Below are 18,497 nucleotides of genomic sequence, written 5' to 3'. Positions count from 1 at the left end.
CATCGGTCATAGTATAAAGCATTGGTCCGGAGTCCGCAAGAATGGCAGCACAGCTGCGGCTCATAACGGCTTTCCTCTCAACATTGGAAAATATAAGAAGTTCATTCGGAGGAACGCGACGGATGTGATCGATGTCAATGACTATTTTGAAGAAGAGACAAATCGATTGGCAGATCGATCCGACTACGAAGATAACGGCCCGGGGGAGGGCAGTCGATGATGTCTTCCTGAAACCAAAGGCTACTTCCAGTCTGTTATAGTTCTTCTTAAGACTCAATTCTCATCTATATGTCACTGGTAACTTGATACCTTGTCTTCTCCAATGTTTCATCTACATGCTTCTATCAAGATACAGTGAACTTCTTTTCCATACAAACATAACCTCGGCAGCGACGGGAACAAAAACAACGGTGGCGACAATCTGACCAAAAGTCCATTGCCCGTCCGGGAAGCTCCCACCAGCTGCTCGGATCATGACACTTTGTAGTTGTCGGAGCCGAAAGAACGCCCAAAATTGCACAACAAGTGCGATGGCGACGACAACGTCGATTCCCAGTTTTGCATACAATCCAATAATGCCTCCATTGAACGTAGAACAGCACTTTGTCAACCAGGTTCGTTTATGATCCATGTCCTCCAAAGCAGAGGAAAGGATTTTCGAGACGACCACAATGGACAACAGCAGATAGCTGAGAATGCCGAACGCCGTGGTGAGATTGCGTTCACGTGAGCTGATAGTGCTAACGCCTTCGAAACAGACGCTTGCGATCACGCTCCATTCTTCGAACGTTATGGAGGTGTTTGGCGAACTTCCGATCCGGCTTTCGCCTGCATTGGTCAGACAGTGTTCCCTTGACATAGTGTCGCCACTCACCAAAAGTCCCTCCCATGCGAGAGAAGAAAGGGCAAAAGCCCATAGCCCAGCATATCACAAACAGGACAAAACGTTGTCCTCTACGAGCATCGGAGAGAAGCCCGGGGTGTCCATTGGCGCCGCTTCCTGGCTCTTCATATCCGTCTTGTGGAACATCAGTACCACCAGACGACCGTCTTCTACCGGTATCTATTGCGTTGCCTTCCAAGAACATTTTCGGTCGCAACACCATTGGAAGAAGAGGCAGAAGCGTGAGCGACGAGACAAGCCAAGCAATCTCAACTGTGAACCCGCCCATCCCAACAGCGTTGACGCCAAAGTCAACCCCAGACAGTGTAACGATGCTAGCAGTTTGAATCGCGAAGGTAAAGAAGATGGCGTTGTCGAAAAAGGTTCTTGTGGCGTTCGCAACCAATAGCCTCCCGATGGTTGAACGGCCTTTTGCGCTTCGTTCAAACCACAGCGATGTCGCTACAAGACATGCGCATATGAAACTCTCAAGGATGTATCCAATCGCCATACCAATACCGCTGATGTCTGGATTCCCTGACCCCCAGAGAGCCCCGCATACGTTAGTTTTGCAATCCTTCACAAGGCTGAAGTCCCCGCCCGTGGCGTTGCGGAGCAGGTCGATGTACGCTGTAAAGTCCGTTCGTGTGGAAAGGGCGAGACAACCAGATGGATCCATTGTCTAAATCGGTACGTGTCGGAGAGTAAGAAAGAGGAGATCGAAACGCTCGATACAACGATTAAGAGAGGTTGACAGCCTTGATGCGGCTGAAGTCTGCTTTATCGCTCAGCTGAACTTCCCCCTCTTGCGATAAGCTTGGCCCCCAAGATTGTGGAGTTTCTAGACCGACGCCTCGTTGCGGCTGAGACCCACACACATGAAAAGAGCTACACATATATATCATGTGTTTTCTCAAGGCTGAGCTTCATATCGTTATCTTTTCACTTTTTGCTGTCGCAGATGGAACCGTTGCTTTTATACTTGCTCCTTCTCAATTTCATCACGATGACAAGCGCGCAATTAGTAAGAAACCCAATCTTTCATCAGCAAGACTAAAACTCACTCTACAGCTTGATACTACCCTGGTCGCCTCTTCTTCATCTGCATTGGACTCAAGTGTGTTTGCGGGACTAAGCTCTCTATTCAATGGCCAACAATCGGTATTCATTACCATAACGCGACCATCCACAACAACATCATCATCATCATCATCATCATCATCTCCCGTGTTCCCAGGATCTACTTCAGCAAATCCATCTCCAGCTCCGACAGCAGTTCCGACAGAATCTCCATCTCCGCCAAACCCGACCAGTACCCTACCAGCTGATTCGAGCGGCAGCCCTTCAGGCTTCTCTACAGGTATTTACACCCTGCAAATGCATCTAGAAGGCACTCTCCAAATACTGATATCATAACAGGCTATACAGTCGGTACAGCAGTAGGCGGGTCAATTGGCGGATTACTTATAATATCCTTGCTGCTTTTCTGGTAAGAGCTCACTTGTCGCATCGCCCCCATACATACTGACTCATCAGGTTCCGCGCGCACAACAATAAAAAGAAGAAGTTGCGACTTTCTGTTAGTAGTGGATCAGCGCAATCAAACAAGCTTGAAGAAGAGAAGACCGAGAGTGTGAAGGCCAATGTTGTTGAAAAGAGAAAGCCACTGCAGATGAACCCTACGGCTTCTGGAACAGGAACAAGAACGCATGTGAGGAAGCTGGACGGTGGAAGAACCCTGAAGTCTACCAATACGCTGTGAGATGGTCACATATCACGTCGATTTGTTAGCGGGTTGAGTGGCCTAAATCACGCAATTTTGCAACATTTTATTATATTTTTATGATGGTAGAACTATCATACAGAGCGACGATTCATAGCGAAGTGTTACAAGCACTGTGCGACTCGCGCGGTGCCCGGTTTGAACTTCGCATTAATGCAAATGGACTGATGCTCCCTCGACTATCTTCGCTCCTCTTTCTCGGAACGCTCTCGAATGTGCGCCTGGAAATAGCAAATGGGTATCGTAGATGGGTCACTCGTACGTGAACAGTACATGCGCTGTGTAGCTTTGGGATGGATGGCGACTTGACTGTGATGACGCGCTTGCAACGCATGCCTGTTTGGGGGCTCTCGGCCACGTGTAGTCTGCCTCTGCCCATATGGCTCATCCGATAGACCATGCAAGTGGTGGGTATGCTGAGAGACTGGAGGGGCGCAGCTTTGGCGCTTGGTTTCATCTTTTGTGTCTGATTTGGCGTTTTTCTGCTTTCATCTTTTTGTTTTGGTAGGGATTTCTTTCCTTTCAGGCAAAGAAAGTCTCAGATACATCGCTTGCATATCGCGAAGGAAGAAATCTGAGCGTTGGTCATGCTGGCAGGGCCTTCTGTGGTACATTGGCGTGGCATGATCCCCATGTGTTGGGATTCTGCTTAGCATGATCGCATCATATGCTTGGTATTCGTGACCAATGCCAGCGTCTTGGGCGATGGCTCCATGCTGTGCACACGAAGACAGCGAGCTGCTCCTCTACTTACTCCAGAAGGCCAATCGTACTGAATCCGTCCTATACCTCGCCATCAATGACGACACCCAGGTTAGCGGTGTCGCACTGACTGGTATAGTCTCCGTCTCTTTCTTTCTGCTCAATGTCCTTGCAAGAGCCTATGATCGTCTCACTCCTGTAGACTGTGTCATTGCAGTAAGGTTTAGGATACTTTTGTTCCCAACTCAAAGCTCTTCGTCCTCTTTGTTGTGATCGGGGCTTTGGTTTTGAGCTTCATCATCCTCGTGGATGTCGGTATCGTCCCAATCTACCTCAACATCGTAACGTTGAGATACTGTAGATAGAGGCTTGTCCGGTCTCACTGCTTTGATGGCCGGAGCCGAAGGCTCATGCGAGGATACTTGATATCCCCCAGGTCCGTCACAACCTGCGGAGACCTGCCGAGGACTCAAGGACGGATCCATCGCCGTCTCTTGTTTCACGACAGACCCAATGTCTGTAACTTGTTTGGATAATGTGGCATCGGTAGCTCCTTGGGATGCATCATCTTCGCCAATGATATCGCTGCTGCCCTCATTCGCACTCTGGTCAGATCGGGAATTAGGACTGTCATGTCGCGGTATACGTCCATCCTTGATCGTCGACGGTGGCGACTTTCCTCCTTTTTGCGCTACGTGGGGACCTGGAGACTCAGCATGTGTTATAGACTGTAATGAGCTTTCCGCTGCAAGCGCAAGCTCAGACAAGTAATGCTCGCCATTGCTGCCAAGTGTCGCTGCTCTTCCCGCGGGAGATGCCAATGTTGGTGTGATCGGCGTGAGTGGTGCCGTGGATGCATAAACTGTTGCCATTCCCCGCGTTGTAGCCGTCAACTTACGCTGCGCCGCTTGTTGAGCTGCAGCTCGAGCTGCGAGAGGACTATAGTCAAATGTTGACCAGTCAATGATGGTAGGGTCGTGTGTGGTTGTAGTTGTCTCTTCTGGGTCTTTGAGCCAGTCTATACGACATGTTTTCGAATAGTCGAACCAACCAACAACGCCATCATCCTCTCGCGCACCGTAGGCCATTCGGGTCTCCGCGCCGGTGTTGTGGTCGATGTCGAAAACGCCATGCTCGTATACTACCACGGTAGAGCTGTGCGTGATTGAGATGCAGCCGCCTTCTTTCAAGGCTGCACTAGGATGCCATGATTCCAACACACGCCTGTGCTCCGGCTTGGGCGTAACTTGGCTCATCCAAACGGGTTTGTTCCCATGGAATCGTACTGGCTGCGTATCCGGAACTCCGATGAGCTTGAGGTACTCTGCTGCTAGAAGAAGTCCTCGCTCGGTAGCGATGTGAACCTTCCCATTGTAGAGATAGAGATCACAGTCGCCGATGTCTCTAGTTGGCTCGACTTTCGAAGCATCTTTGCGGCCAAGGTCTTCGGACGTCCAGAACTTCTTCCTGGATAGGCGAAGCGCTTCCTGCCGCAGAACAAGCATCTTACGACCAAAGACATGGATCTCGTTGTCATCAGTGAACGACCGTTTCAGCCTATCTGAAGGCTTATCCATAACCTCGAATGGGTACTGATGTTCAATCGTATGGGAGCACAGGAGGGGTATGCTGTAAACGTCATAGTCGACAAAGGTAACTCCTTCCTCTGGGAAGCGATCCTGATCAGCGTACAAGTGATGATCATCCAGAGACTTCTTGATCTTAGTAATCCGTCTCTTTATAGCCTCGTGGCTCGCTTTGGCCTTTTTGCACGAAGCTACCTCGGGATTCTCTAACTCCACGAACTTCCGCTTACTGCGCTCAGCCGGCGGTGTAACTGTTTGGCTTGGAGTAGAACTAGGCTTTGGCTTTGTGCCACCTGCGATGCTTTCGCCAGCCTTTGCGTCTTCCATCTTGTGTATTCCCTTCCCTGCGCTCGGTTGCCGTGACTTGGGGGTTGAGGCGGCGCCCTTGGTGACGGATGTATCGGGCAGAATCGTGGCCGCGGTCTTGGTGCTAGCATCGAAATGCTTTAGCGAGCTGGCTTTGGTGTTTTGACTTGGGGTCCGTGGAGTAAGGGCCTTTGCCTCCGGCTCCGCTTCGGGTGCTGTGATCTTGCAACCGTCTTTGACACCGTGTCTCGTCTTAGGGCTCTTTAGCTCATGAGAGACTGTCTCCAATATAGTAGGTCTGCTAGAAACAACAGGTTTCTGTTTGAACTTGTCATCACGGAGCTTCTTCCTATCTTCCTCGGTCATGTTCTTTAGGTCAAGTAGGCTAGGGACCTTCTTGTCTGCATCGACATTCTTCTCCACCGCTGGTGCGCGTGCAGGTTCCTGTCCGTGAGCGACTATGGTCGGTTTCATTTCTCCAGGTCCGCTACGCGCTTTCTTCTTCGCATGCAGTCCATCATCTTCAGTTGCCTCTTGTTTACGCTTCCGGGAAACCTGTCCAGCGGCGTCGGTAGTCGCACTTGCGCGGAGTTCTTGGATCTTGATTGGCCTATCGCAGATCTCTCTGGCTGGGGGTGGGGTGCGCGAGCGCCTGTTGTCTCGATGCTTGGATTGTTGCTCGCGCTGAATGTCTCGCCCTGGCGACTTGCTCCGCCGGTCGCCATGTCCACGCCTGCCACCGTTTCCACGTGCACCATTACGGCCGCGTTCTTGCTGTTGTGCTTGGTCTTGGTGTTGAAGTCCTTCTTTTGCCTTGTATTGAACATGGGTAGTCATCGCAGTCTTGGGGTTAGTATCGTGGGCGCCGTCCGTCTTTTGGTGCGAACCGCCGTTGCGCTTCCTGGCCATAGTGTCGATGATTGAGGACAGCAAAGAATCTGTGATTTGATACGGAAGGTCGTGTGTAGAGTTGAGCAAGTTAGACCAGGTGAGTGAGACAAAGGTATTGTGTGGGTCCATTGTCGCGCTAGTGCCACGCGCTCTAGTATTGTCTCTGTCACCCACATTCACTACGGCCATACTTTCGAAATGTCCTTCTCGAAGGATAGCCGTAGTTCTATGCGCCGCCAGGAACGAGTTGTACCGTTGTGCGCGCATAGTTGCGTCATCACGGCGTTGCAGGCGCTGTTGCCAATCATGGCAGGCAGGCGCAGCCTATAGTGAAGAGCCATATTTTTCCGTCGCAGCATTGCAGAGCCTCAATCCGGCTTAACAGACTTACAAAGCTTAGAAACAACCTCGGAACGAAATGCTGCCGCTACGCCATTGAGACGACCAAGCTACAGTTACAGGCGCACAGCTCGAAGAGAGCTTTCGCAACATGGACATAGATACTACGGCTTCCTTCGACGATAGTCCGAAGCAGCCATTTGGAGATCTTTCGTATGAAATACGCGCTCTTCTCCTGGAAGGTCCTCCAATTTTGCTTGTCGCGTCTCATTCGGGTGCGCCATCGGACTACGCCCACCAGTGTTCTGCTGCCAAAGGTCTCGTTTCCCTCGATCGCAGTCGTCAGATGATCGAGCAAGCCGAGAGCGGCCACCGTCCATATGCCATCGAAATTTCGGTTTGGACGCTCGCTGCGGCTTCGCAGGCGATTCGAACCGGCTATGAGGAATACCCAGACGTTTCGCAACTCGCTCTTGCCATGGGCCCCATCTTACCAGGTTACGTCATGTGTGTCCTCGACTGGCTTGTTCGGTGTTTCAGAAGCAAGACGACGACATCTTTCATTCCCGATGACCCAGAAGTCGATGGCGAAGATAAGTGGTATTGGCTGTATAGCTATGCGGCGATGCGCGCTCTCGGTATTGACGCTGTGGAAGATCTGCAGCCGTTCATCAAGCGTCTGATTGATCATGAAGGCTTCGTCGCGGAGATGACCAGCTACCTACGTCTTCTGAGAGCCCTGCAGCCTTCGGATCCAATCGTCACGTATCTTGCTGTAAGAACAGCTAGGCAGATGTTGGGCAATGCGCACGTGTTGTCGGAGGCGCAACGCGACGCCATAGGCGCAGCACACCCGCATTTCGCCGCGCTCGTCAACGAGCAGCTGCAAAAGTCGAAGTTGTGATCTTTTGTCGAACACCAGGCAGCGGTGAGGGGACGGGTCCCAATATAATAAGCAAGTAAACCTCATTGCTGGTTCAGATGTCTGGTCGAAGTAAGGCGGGGTCCCGGAGCTCCACATGCTAAACCTTTTCGGAAAAGTTCGCCTGGGGACAAGGGACCCATTCAACAACAGATATTCTACATCACGCCCACCACCTCAACCAAATGCGCAAGTCGGTCAGCTGCGCAGTGCTCTCACACCGCATCGGATGAGAGAGTTCATCTTCATGACAAGTTTATGTTGTCTCTTGTCAGCCCTAGCCAGGCCCCAGTATGGCCGTTTTTTTCCTTTTAATCCCCTATTTCGCTAGAATGTCAATGCATCGGCTTGTTCCACGGTACTGCCGAATGATTCGCTCATGCTATTGAAATGTCTCAGGATTTATTCGCTGGACAGCATCTTTTCCTGTCTTTCGTCGCTCATTTTGTCTTCATGGTAACACAAGCGTATTTCCGATCATGGAAATGCTGATGTATTGTTCGCGGCAAACCCCTTCAATAACCCTCCACTGACGTTGATGTCCGATTGCCAAATGTTTCATTGTTTCTGTCGTTTGTGTTGGGAAAGTTGACCGCTTCCTCTCTTCAGCTAAGGTTGCTGTCACCGCCAGGTGTGATGCGTGTTCCGCTCCGGCCATGGTGCTGTCCGGGCCAACGTTGAGGGACACCAGAGGAGGTGAGGGCTCGGAGACTCTGCCGGCGCATTCATTTGACAGTCGCGCTAACACATATTAGCTCAATGCGGGAGGATGTTCCTGCATGGATCAATATTACACATCCAATGTTGGGACTGCATGGTACAGTGCTGCAGGTACTTGCTACCAGCACACAACGCTTTGATTCCATTTGAGAAGGGTGAGGGTAGTGCCAAAGTTGGTGTATAAGAGGGGCAACATCCTCACTTTAATCGAAGCACAACATCAAGCATCACTTTCAACACATCACCTCACCAACAACCACACAATCATCATCATGCGTTTCTCCCAAATCGCCACTCTTCTCTCCGTTGCCGCTGCGGCCAGCGCCCAGTACACCTACAACATTACCCAAGCTGAGAAGCATGGTAACATGGAGAAGTACAAGTGCTTGTATGCTAAGCCCCTCCGAAACTTCCTTGGTCTATATACTAATGCGATGATGCTAGGGACAACAAGAAGCTCAGCAAATGGATGCCCAAGTGCCTTCACCAGTGCCAGGAGAAGGCCAACCATGCTGACGGCTGCGCGCCCGATGACTTTACTTGCCATTGCATCAACTACAGCGTCTACTCTGCCGTGAGTACCATGTCCGTCCTAGCCCCAGCTGCAGCACTTTTCTGATACAGTAACAGGCGATCGAGCCATGTGCTTTCCCTGCCGCCCTCGGCGGTAAGGGTACTTGCTCGTTTGAGGAGCTCGGCAAGGCACGTCCTATCGTCCAGGACATGTGCAACTTCTTCAACGCCACTCTATACGACGACTACGCGGAGTGCGACATAGAACTGAGCGAGGAAAAGACTTACATGATCCTCGCTGACGAGGAATTCGGAGAGGTCACTTACTAGATGTAGGATGAGTAAGGCTTGGAGTGATAGATGGTGGTATTGGACTTAGGATTGAACTTTAATAGACTTTCATCTTCTCAAACATCTTACTCACAGTGGGACATGTCTTATGCAGTCGTATTCACTGGCGTCGTTACAGCCAAGTGATTTCACAACACCTGACATTCGTCTCACATGGTGCCTTCACGACCGCCGCCCCAACTACTACAAATAGACTTCTCGCGCTGCAACAACCGAACCACACTCACAACCTCCCACTTCCACACTCTCACACAACCATAACCACTATCCCTAATACAAGCATCCCTCCCAACAACCTCACTACAATGCCAGAGACATACGGCGAGTACGAACAAGAAGGCGGTCGTCGTGGCGGCGTCTCCGGCCAAGGTACCGGTAGCGGTAACAAGTAAAGAAATCTAGTCGTTTTCGACCTTACTTCAAATAGGAATAGATAATGCCTGGTTCTTATCGGCGAAAAGCGCATCGTGTACACGAGCGCTTTGCTGCGTTATCATGTGTTCGCGCACATGATGATTTTATCGGTATAATGTAACCTGGACATTGTTTTGATTGTTATCTATGAGTTAATAAGCTGAACTGTGATTCCTGAAAGTGGATAGACTGCGTGATGCCTAGACGTGATGTTGGGACTGGTATAGACGAGTGGGAGTCGATGATGTAGGTCAAGACATGACGCCGTGACTATTGAACGCGCTAAGAAACCGGACACGCGCATTCAGGAACTCATTTCGCCGTGTGTTGTTCCGATGCCCAGGAGATGTTGCGTTTCTAAGATGAGGGATGGGGAGCGGCGCGTGGCGCGATTCTGACTAGCGTGCTTGGCATGAACGTGACGCGCGCGTGTGGCACATGGATCCTTTCGCGCGAAAGTTCCACCAACACCTTCACGTACCTACGTTATCCTCTGAGCCTACTGACTTTCTGTTCTTTCCGGACGCGTCGCGTTGCCCTGCAATACAGCAGCTCCGAAGCCGCCCAGTCTGCCAGATTCGACTGGCCCTTCCGGTGGGCGTGCGCCATGGCAATATGTACTGGCTCAAACCCCACTCCTTCACATATGACCATAGGATCATGAAAATTAGGCTTCCCGTCCGCTCAGCCATATACAAGCATGATACCGGCGGATTAGTAGTTAGGTGGGTGACCACTAGCGAATCCCCGCTGTTGTATGTTTTTGATCTTTTTTGCCCCAGCTAAGGACATGCGGCAAGCTCTCGAGCGGTGCCTGTTGCGGGCATCGCTCCCATTTTTGCTGGTCTCGCAGTACCAGTCACGCATCTATCACCCCAAAAGGCATCAATTCGGCTGTCTCTACCCCGAGTTTAATGGCAAGCAGGTCTTCGCCTTTCCACAAACCTGTCGATCTACCCCACCTCCACAGTAGCTCCACTCCTGCCCATCACACGCGAGGCTCGCCAAGGACGCACCAGCCTCGTTCAGGACGACCTACATTACGTTCTTTGGACACCTTCTTGCGTGCGGGCTAGTCGACGGGTATGCTGCCGCAAGTGACATGGTGAGCCGGGTATAGGACGGGCCACGGCCCGTTGCGGTCAAGCCGTAGCCAGGTACCTGGTCGAGACATGCAACTACAAAATGCTCGCCCGTCGGATGGTTAGGGAGAAAGTCAAGCCTCTCCTCTGGTTGCGACTTCTTCCGCTCTTTGTACCATCTCACAATGTTTGGGGCCTTCATTGGCCTTGCTGGCCTTGTCAGCTATGCCACCGCCCAAAGCGACTCTGTCAAAGTCAAGTGGCTTGAGGATACACCAGAATACCTCGCTGGCGTGACATTCGGCCTACCGTGGCCTCGAGGACAGCACCTTGCGAACGCAACAACCTTCACCGTCTCTGGGGATGCGGAAATTCAGTCGTGGGTAACAGCATACTGGCCTGACGGCTCGCTGAAGTGGTAAAATCTCCCATGTACGAACTGCGTGTGAGACATGCACTGACTTCGTGCACCGTCATTTTAGGACCGGACATGCTCTAGGAGCTAGCGACGCCCCAGCCAGTGAATATACAATCACAGCTTCTGGTGCAGGAAACTCCTCGACTTCGCTATACAAACGCCAAGGCAATGGTATCCAAATTACTGACTCTGACAATACTATCGTGGTCAGTACCGGCAAAGTCTCAGCAACCTTTCCCAAGTCGGGCAACGTCCTAGTGTCCACCATTGAAGCCGGCGGGAAGACGGTCGGAAGCAACGGCCACCTCGTCCTACGCTCTCAAAACGGTACTCCTGATGACGACGAAGATGGCAAGCCAACCGGCATCGACTACTTCAGCTTCACTAGCAAGATCTCGAACGTCACTGTATCAGAGGAAAACACCGTACGATCGTTAGTCACAGTCAACGGCATCCATACTATCGACGGAGATGGCGCTCATGATGACTGGATACCCTTTACCGTTCGGTTTTACCTCTACGCCAACTCCGAAGCAATTCGGGTCATTCACACCATCATATACGATGGAGATATGTACAAAGATTTCATGTCGGGTATCGGCATTCGCTTCAGTGTTCCCCTAGCTGAAGAGGAGTTCTACGATCGTCATGTCCAAATCGCGGGTGTTGAAGGTGGAATGCTACACGAGGCTGTCAAGGGCGTTACCGGTCTGCGTCGCGATCCAGGTGTCGACGTTCGATCGGGTCAGTTCAACGGCACCGTCTTGCCACCGAACTCTACATGGGATCAGAGGGTGACTACTCGTCTACAGTGGATCCCAACGTGGAGCGACTATCAGCTTACACAACTCTCTCCAGATGGCTTCAACCTCAAGAAGCGCACGAAGGCTGGCCAAAGCTGGGTCAAGATCCCTGGAGGCACGCGTTCAGGTGGCCTGGCATATCTCGGCGGCGCTACGGTTGGTGGCCTTGCCGTGGGCCTTCGCGATTTCTGGAAGAAGTATCCTACCAGTTTGGATATTTCTAATGCTGCAACTGATACTGGATCAATCACCATGTGGCTGTACAGCCCTCAGGCAGGTCCCATGGATATCCGCCCATACCACGACGGCCTTGGACAAGACACCTACAAGCAACAACTAGACGCTCTGGATATCACATACGAAGACTGGGAAGGAGGCTACGACACTCCTTACGGCCTTGGCCGCACAAACGAGCTTTACATCTACGCGTTCGACGAGACTCCATCCGCCGAACACCTTGCAACGCTCACCAACTTCACCAATAACCCACCCGTTCTCATTCCTGAGCCAGAGTACATGCGCGACACCAAAGCGATTGGGTCTTACTGGGACGTGCCCGGTGCTGTAGACTCTGCGCAAGCACAAACTATCGAGAACAACATGGACTTTCTGATCAAGTTCTACGAAGACCAAATCGAGCAGCGCCGTTGGTACGGATTCTGGGATCATGGAGACATCATGCATACCTATGATAATGATCGTCACCAGTGGAGATATGACGTCGGTGGCTATGCTTGGGATAATTCGGAGCTGTCGCCTGATCTCTTCTTCTGGGACTTTTTCCTCCGCACCGGTCGTGCGGATGCCTACAAAATCGCTCATGACCAAGTGCGCCACGGAGGCGAGGTCGACTCGTATCATCTTGGCAACTTTACTGGGCTCGGGACGAGACACGGCGTCCAACACTGGAGTGACAGTGCCAAACAGGCTAGAATCTCAACCCCAGTCTATCGTAAGACATTTTACTACATCTCCGGCGGCGACGAGCGGACTGGCGACCTGGTAAGTGAGGTCATGGATGCTGATAAAGCCTTCCTTCGCGTAGATGCGAGACGCAAGGTGCGAGAACCGGGTATTATCTACAACCCTGATCCCGAAGCGCTATTCCTAAACTTTGGCACCGACTGGGCTGGTATTGCCCAAGCGTATCTTATCGAGTGGGAGCGTCGCGGGCCTCGCTGGGAAGAATCTCGCAAAAAGCTCGTCGAGTCCATCATGACCTATCCAAAGCTCAAGAACGGATTCGCCACTGGCGAGGCTTTCTACAACAGTCTCACTGGTGCATGGGCACCGCCGCCCACAGACCCGAACAACACTGGCAACGTCACGGTTTCGCATCTGTCTGGTGTCTTCGGCGTCCTTGAGACTATTGATCAGCTTATGGACCACTTCGGTACGGAGCAGAAGAATCTCACTCAACCTTTCTTTGAAGCATTCTTGGACTACTGCTACTATTACGGCGCCGGGAAGGCTGAACAGAAGGCTCGTTATGGCAAGGACTTTGGCACTTTAAGTTTGATGCAGGGCCACTCGCGCTTCACCGCATATGTCGCCAATCATCGCAACAACGCGACACTCGTTCCAAGAGTTTGGTCAGAGTTCTTGGGCGATGGTAGTAAGGATGGGCTTGCACCGGGTGCTCCATGGGCGAGGGTGAGGATCGATGGGAGTGATGCACTTTCTGCTGTCGATGAAGCCACATGGGTCAGCACGAATGCCGCAGCGCTATACGGCGTTGCTGGTATTGAGAACCTGGCTCTCGTAGGCGCGCCCGACGTGAGCACCGTTGGAGGTGGTAACGCGACAAAGGGATCTATGTAGTTGTAGGTACTTGTATTAGCCAGACTTCTTCCCTGCGAACTACCGCCACATTCCTGTCTCTATGCATGCTATCTTCCTTGGCTTACTGTCGGCCGAGCGCACGAGCATTGATCACGCTCTGTACGACGTATTTAACTCTAACGGTCCGATAACCCCGCATGGCACGGTCCGGATAAAGGTCGGCGTCGTGGAGAACACCTGAATCTGTGAGTAGCGAGCGGCATGGCCCCTGTGACGGGTCAACGCAACTTACCCCGTTGCCATCAGGACGCCCCTGAAGTATGGGTTGATGCACAGCAGGCTGCTTCAATACACACCGAAAAAGATACGAGGGGAATACAAATAGAAGGCATTTGTCGCCGTGACATTCCGCTGCCTCCGACCTTCAACCGCCACTTCTCATGATGGGCATCCTCACGAAACCGAGCACGTTTCCTAGGGTATCGGTCGTCATTGGGAATCTCTCTGTAGCGAAATTCGTATCTCTAGCCATTGCGTTTGTTTGTTTGCACTGATTCGCTTTCTAATACCCGCATATTCTAACATTGGCAGATTGTTATACGATGGGTAGTCAGAGGCATCTACCGAGTCTACTTCCATCCGCTTAGCCGTTTCCCTGGGCCAAAGTTCTTTGCCTTTACGCGCCTACCATACCTCGCTGCCATAGCGAAAGGTGAACTACCGCGACACGTTGTTCAGCTCCACAAACAGTACGGAGAGGTAGTGCGCATCTCGCCCGACGAACTCAGCTTCACCAACCCAAAAGCCTGGCGCGACATCTATGGTTATGGGTCAAAGGAAGGACCAGGCTCCGCGCCGCCCAAGAACTGGAACCGGCAGGGAAGTTCTCCTAATGGAGCCAACTCACTTGTCGCAGAGCAAGACAACGCCGAACATGCACGAATCCGCAGAATCTTCTCTCCCGCGTTCTCTGATCGAGCGCTCGTACAGCAGTCACCGCTATTTACCAAGTACGCTGATCAACTCGTCCGCAACTTGAGAGAAAGTATCCAAGCGAACGCGGTCGACCTCGTCCGAATGTGTACGTTAGATCTATGTAAAAACGCATGTGAGACAAGCACTGACTTTGTACAACTATCTCTAGACAACTTCACCACTTTCGACGTCATGGCCGACCTAACATTTGGCGAATCTCTACATCTGCTCGATAACTCAGAATACAATTCCTGGATCCAAGTCATCTTCAAAGGCATCAAGCGCGGCACGCTAATGAGCATCTTCTTCAACTACTACCCGCTCGCCAAGTTCATGCTATTTACATTGTTAGGTAAACGGATTGCGACATTTCGGAGAGAACATTACAACTACACCGTAGAAAGGGTCACCAAGCGACTTGAAAAGGGACGAGTGTCCGAGGGTGTCGATCTGTGGGACCTGGTTCTCCAACAAGAAGACAAGGGTAAAGCGGGTCTGACCCGCCCTGTTATGGATATGAACGGCGAGTTGTTCATGCTAGCTGGGACCGAAACGACAGCGACGTTGCTCAGTGGACTGACCTACTTGCTTCTGGCCCACCCTGAGTCAATGGTGAAGCTCGTGAATGAGATTCGGACGGCATTCAACTCATCAGACGACATTAGTATGGAAGTCACCGCTGGCTTACCCTATCTCAATGCGTGCATCAAGGAAGCGTTCAGACACTATCCTCCTGTACCGATTGGTTTGCCGCACCTCACTCCTGTTGAAGGTTCGACTATTTGTGGGCATTATGTACCTCCGAATGTACGTTGTCATCTCACTCACATGTTGTCAAACAGCTGTCTAAGACTTACACCCTATAGACGAATGTCGCAGCTTCTCATCTGGCAATGTACAATTCTCCCGACAACTTCAGACTCCCCGAATGTTTTATCCCCGAGCGCTGGCTCGGCGACCAACGCTTCGCCTCCGATGAACGCTCGGCTCTTCAACCATTCCATGTAGGGCCAAGGGACTGCCTAGGCAAGAAGTAAGTAACGCTGCCCCTTAGTCTCTGGAACATCGCAAAGATACTTACATGTTATTACTAGCATGGCCCTCCACGAAATGCGCCTCATTATGAGCAAGGTGCTGTTCAACTTTGATCTCGAACTACTTCCTAAATGTCGGAATTGGATCGCACATCAAAAGATATACTCGTTGTGGGAGAAGATACCCTTGATAGTTAAGATTAAGGATGCAGTAGTTGTGTCGACATAACCGCGCCATCGACCTAGTCATACGTCAAATGATAGCCTGGAGGCTCTATTGAATAGAAGCAAGACAAGACTCTTTCACTTTCACTTCAGGCGTTGCCTACAGTCTACATGTGCTGTACGCTAGTACTGTTACAGCGTTTGTCTCACCTCCGCACTGACGCCGTCCCCCATTCGCAATCTTTGCTGCACCCATCTCTCATATTTGACCTCTCCGCCAGCACCCAAGCGCTTACAAGACAAACTGCCATCTACACGGCTCATGGAATTCGCAGCCACGGCGATGATGGCCGCCCGACACTCCTCCTTGACGATCAAAACACTCAGCAAGGTCCCCGACGTGGATATGTACGAAGATGTCATCCAGTTAACGACACCACTCCAACTCCAACCACCTGTATCCATCTACATCAAAAGCGACTCACCATATCGGGTCACTCTCATAAAGGGCAACAGTGTTGACGTCGACGCTGGCCCCCAGTCCATCACCAAGATCACGTCCTTCAGGCCGCTCATCATCGCGTCGTCAGCGCCGCTCAAGTCCGCATTCGAAGAGGGATGGAACAGGCTGCCAGCCGAGCTGAAGGCCCTAATCCTTGAATTTAATGTGAAAGCCGAGAATCGCGTCGGCGCACGCAATAAGGCAGTCTACCTCCCAATCGTCCATTGCCGGCTGCTTCCCCACCTGACCATGACACGCGAAATCGCCGCAATAGCGCGAGAGATCTTTTGGACCAAGAACGAGTTCCATCTAGAGCCGTCATATGAGTCTGTCGTTATCGGAAAAGGGAGGTTGGATACCCGCCTCTACTTCGCCTATCCCCCACAAGCATCCCACCATCTCATTCGACGGCTCGCTGTGCGCATCCGTCCGATGAGGATTGAATGGCTCAAACTCGCTAAGCTTGCGAACGGTGACTACGGTTTCGCAGGGCTTCGCAACGTCGTTGTCGAGTTGGACATGCGGATTGTGCACTTGACCAGTGCGAGAAAATACAACGACTTTCTCACTAACACGGTCGGAGATGGAATCGACTTTCACTGCGCTGGCAATCTGAAGTTCCTTGCTCCACAGAAAGCTAAGGGCAAGTCATCAGAGGTTTCGTTCGAAGACGTGAAGAAGATGTTCAACAGCAAGATCAGGTTCGCGGTCGAGGAGACCCAGGCGGAAGGTTAAAGAGACTGTCGTTGCGTCTAGTAGGAGCCACAACGGGTGACGGTATCGTGCGAGCAGAACAAGGTTTCGAGTTCAATGAGAGATTGGTGAACTGTGAAAGGAGTGAATGAAGAAGTCAAAACATTTATAATAGAAGGATGTGAGAGTAGTGATGTTAAGACAACTTCTGTGACGTAACCCAGAGGGGTGGTTAGTTACTTTCTTGTATATTATGCTTAGGTGGAATTATTCACATATGTGGTGTTGAGATCCTTATCATAACTTGAGCACCCGTCTGCTCACATTGCCCACTCATCCTGGCTGGCTACACATTTTCTGTCTTCGAGTATATGGCCTCTTCATTTGTAGGAGATTTTGCGCTTGTGCAATAGCCATTCCATGTGGACTTATTTAGTCTTCATGGAGCCCTTGCCAGCCTTCGCGTCCTTGACCTTCTGCTTCTCCTTCTCCGTCTGCGGCAAGTCCATGCTCTTGGTGCCGAACTTCGGAAGGAACTTCCCAACCCGCTCCTGGTAGACCTTGTATTCAGGGTACTTGCCCGCACTGAGCAGCTCAGTCAACCAAGTGCTAGCCTGGAACAAGATCAGGTATCCGAATGCACCGGCAAACGCCCAGTTGACATAGGTCTCAGTCTCCAAGCAGCACCATTGGTACAAGCATACCCAGAAGGATTGTTCGGCTGCGAAGTTGGGGTGGCGCGACCAGCTGAAAAGACCAGTAGTGTTGAAGCCACGGTCTAATTGTTCACGGGTGTATTTCTGGTCGGATGGTACCTTGGCAGTCTTCTGGTATGCATTCCTCGCTTTGTAAAAGTTCCATTGCGCTTGGTCGGCAAAGAACTCGAATACGACGATAGCGAGCATGGAGCGGCCGAATAGGGTATCGTAGGTTGTGATGTCGTTGCCCTTGATGCGGTTGACGAGGAGTAGGATATACGTGGGCGTAGTGATAAGCCAAAGAAGAATCTACCATGATCAGTATCTCGTACACTGATAGTAAGTAGTAGGAGTATACTTACATTCTGCCCTAGCGAGATGAATGTGACGTTGAAAATGAACATGCCGGGTCCGCCGACGTAGTCCTTGACAATTTCCCATCGGTAATCTTCGCTGCCGACCTGATATCCGCCCTTCCGCCAATAGTTGAAAGTCAAGCGAGCACCCCAAATGATTGAGACAGCCATGATATGGTCCAGCTTCATGGTGGGCAGGCCGTTGAGATGAGCCCATAGTGCGTAATGCACGTTGTAGAGGGCAGGCAATATACTCCAGATCCTGTCAACCTGCGAGTAGTTCCGGTTGATCTCGGAGACGGCAAGCACGATCGGCGTGACGAACATCGTGGCAAATGCCAGCGATGACATGAGCGGGTTGGTGTTGACATAGACGTCTTTCAGTGCCTGCACATCGGTGATGTGCGCTGCAACCTTGTACGGGAGGTCGTAGAACTGTGGCAGGAACGGCTCCACGGTCTTGAAGTAGTCGACGCAGTCGGGCAGCGTCTTGACAAGTGGCAGTGCCATGTCGGTGTATGTACGGGGGTCAGGCATCGTTGCAATGAGGGTTGGTGAAGATGGGGATGTTGCGATGCG

General features: G+C 51.5%; 7 protein-coding genes across 7 annotated transcripts; 5 read left to right on the top strand and 2 right to left on the bottom strand.

Moving 5' to 3' along the window:
- Positions 1 to 3,613: 3,613 nt before the first annotated feature.
- J4E90_001906 (uncharacterized protein) lies at positions 3,614 to 6,169 on the bottom strand (the record flags this gene model as incomplete). The annotated part of the gene is made up of 1 exon (XM_051431490.1): positions 3,614 to 6,169. One exon carries the CDS (start codon positions 6,167 to 6,169, stop codon positions 3,614 to 3,616), a length of 2,556 nt encoding a protein of 851 aa, XP_051294624.1.
- Positions 6,170 to 6,641: 472 nt separating this feature from the next.
- On the top strand, positions 6,642 to 7,394 carry J4E90_001905 (uncharacterized protein; the record flags this gene model as incomplete). Its single annotated transcript, XM_051431489.1, has 1 exon — positions 6,642 to 7,394. One exon carries the CDS (start codon positions 6,642 to 6,644, stop codon positions 7,392 to 7,394), a length of 753 nt encoding a protein of 250 aa, XP_051294623.1.
- Positions 7,395 to 8,404: 1,010 nt separating this feature from the next.
- Positions 8,405 to 8,975, top strand: J4E90_001904 (uncharacterized protein; the record flags this gene model as incomplete). The annotated part of the gene is made up of 3 exons (XM_051431488.1): positions 8,405 to 8,520; positions 8,577 to 8,706; positions 8,763 to 8,975. 3 exons carry the CDS (start codon positions 8,405 to 8,407, stop codon positions 8,973 to 8,975), a joined length of 459 nt encoding a protein of 152 aa, XP_051294622.1.
- Positions 8,976 to 10,677: 1,702 nt separating this feature from the next.
- On the top strand, positions 10,678 to 13,534 carry J4E90_001903 (uncharacterized protein; the record flags this gene model as incomplete). The annotated part of the gene is made up of 2 exons (XM_051431487.1): positions 10,678 to 10,910; positions 10,975 to 13,534. 2 exons carry the CDS (start codon positions 10,678 to 10,680, stop codon positions 13,532 to 13,534), a joined length of 2,793 nt encoding a protein of 930 aa, XP_051294621.1.
- A 401-nt stretch (positions 13,535 to 13,935) lies between these two features.
- Positions 13,936 to 15,507, top strand: J4E90_001902 (uncharacterized protein; the record flags this gene model as incomplete). Its single annotated transcript, XM_051431486.1, has 4 exons — positions 13,936 to 14,034; positions 14,087 to 14,576; positions 14,640 to 15,277; positions 15,337 to 15,507. 4 exons carry the CDS (start codon positions 13,936 to 13,938, stop codon positions 15,505 to 15,507), a joined length of 1,398 nt encoding a protein of 465 aa, XP_051294620.1.
- Positions 15,508 to 15,840: 333 nt separating this feature from the next.
- J4E90_001901 (uncharacterized protein) lies at positions 15,841 to 16,906 on the top strand (the record flags this gene model as incomplete). Its single annotated transcript, XM_051431485.1, has 2 exons — positions 15,841 to 15,847; positions 15,951 to 16,906. 2 exons carry the CDS (start codon positions 15,841 to 15,843, stop codon positions 16,904 to 16,906), a joined length of 963 nt encoding a protein of 320 aa, XP_051294619.1.
- A 386-nt stretch (positions 16,907 to 17,292) lies between these two features.
- J4E90_001900 (uncharacterized protein) lies at positions 17,293 to 18,455 on the bottom strand (the record flags this gene model as incomplete). Its single annotated transcript, XM_051431484.1, has 2 exons — positions 17,293 to 17,871; positions 17,925 to 18,455. The coding sequence occupies 2 exons, from the start codon at positions 18,453 to 18,455 to the stop codon at positions 17,293 to 17,295; spliced, it is 1,110 nt and encodes a 369-aa protein (XP_051294618.1).
- Positions 18,456 to 18,497: the final 42 nt, after the last annotated feature.

Source organism: Alternaria incomplexa (assembly GCF_024043165.1).
Source record: "Alternaria incomplexa strain BMP 0042 chromosome Unknown scaffold_2, whole genome shotgun sequence".
Classification (NCBI taxonomy): Eukaryota; Fungi; Ascomycota; class Dothideomycetes; order Pleosporales; family Pleosporaceae; genus Alternaria; species Alternaria incomplexa.
The sequence above is the reverse complement of the archived record's forward strand: the minus strand, read 5'-3'. Positions and strand labels throughout refer to the sequence as shown.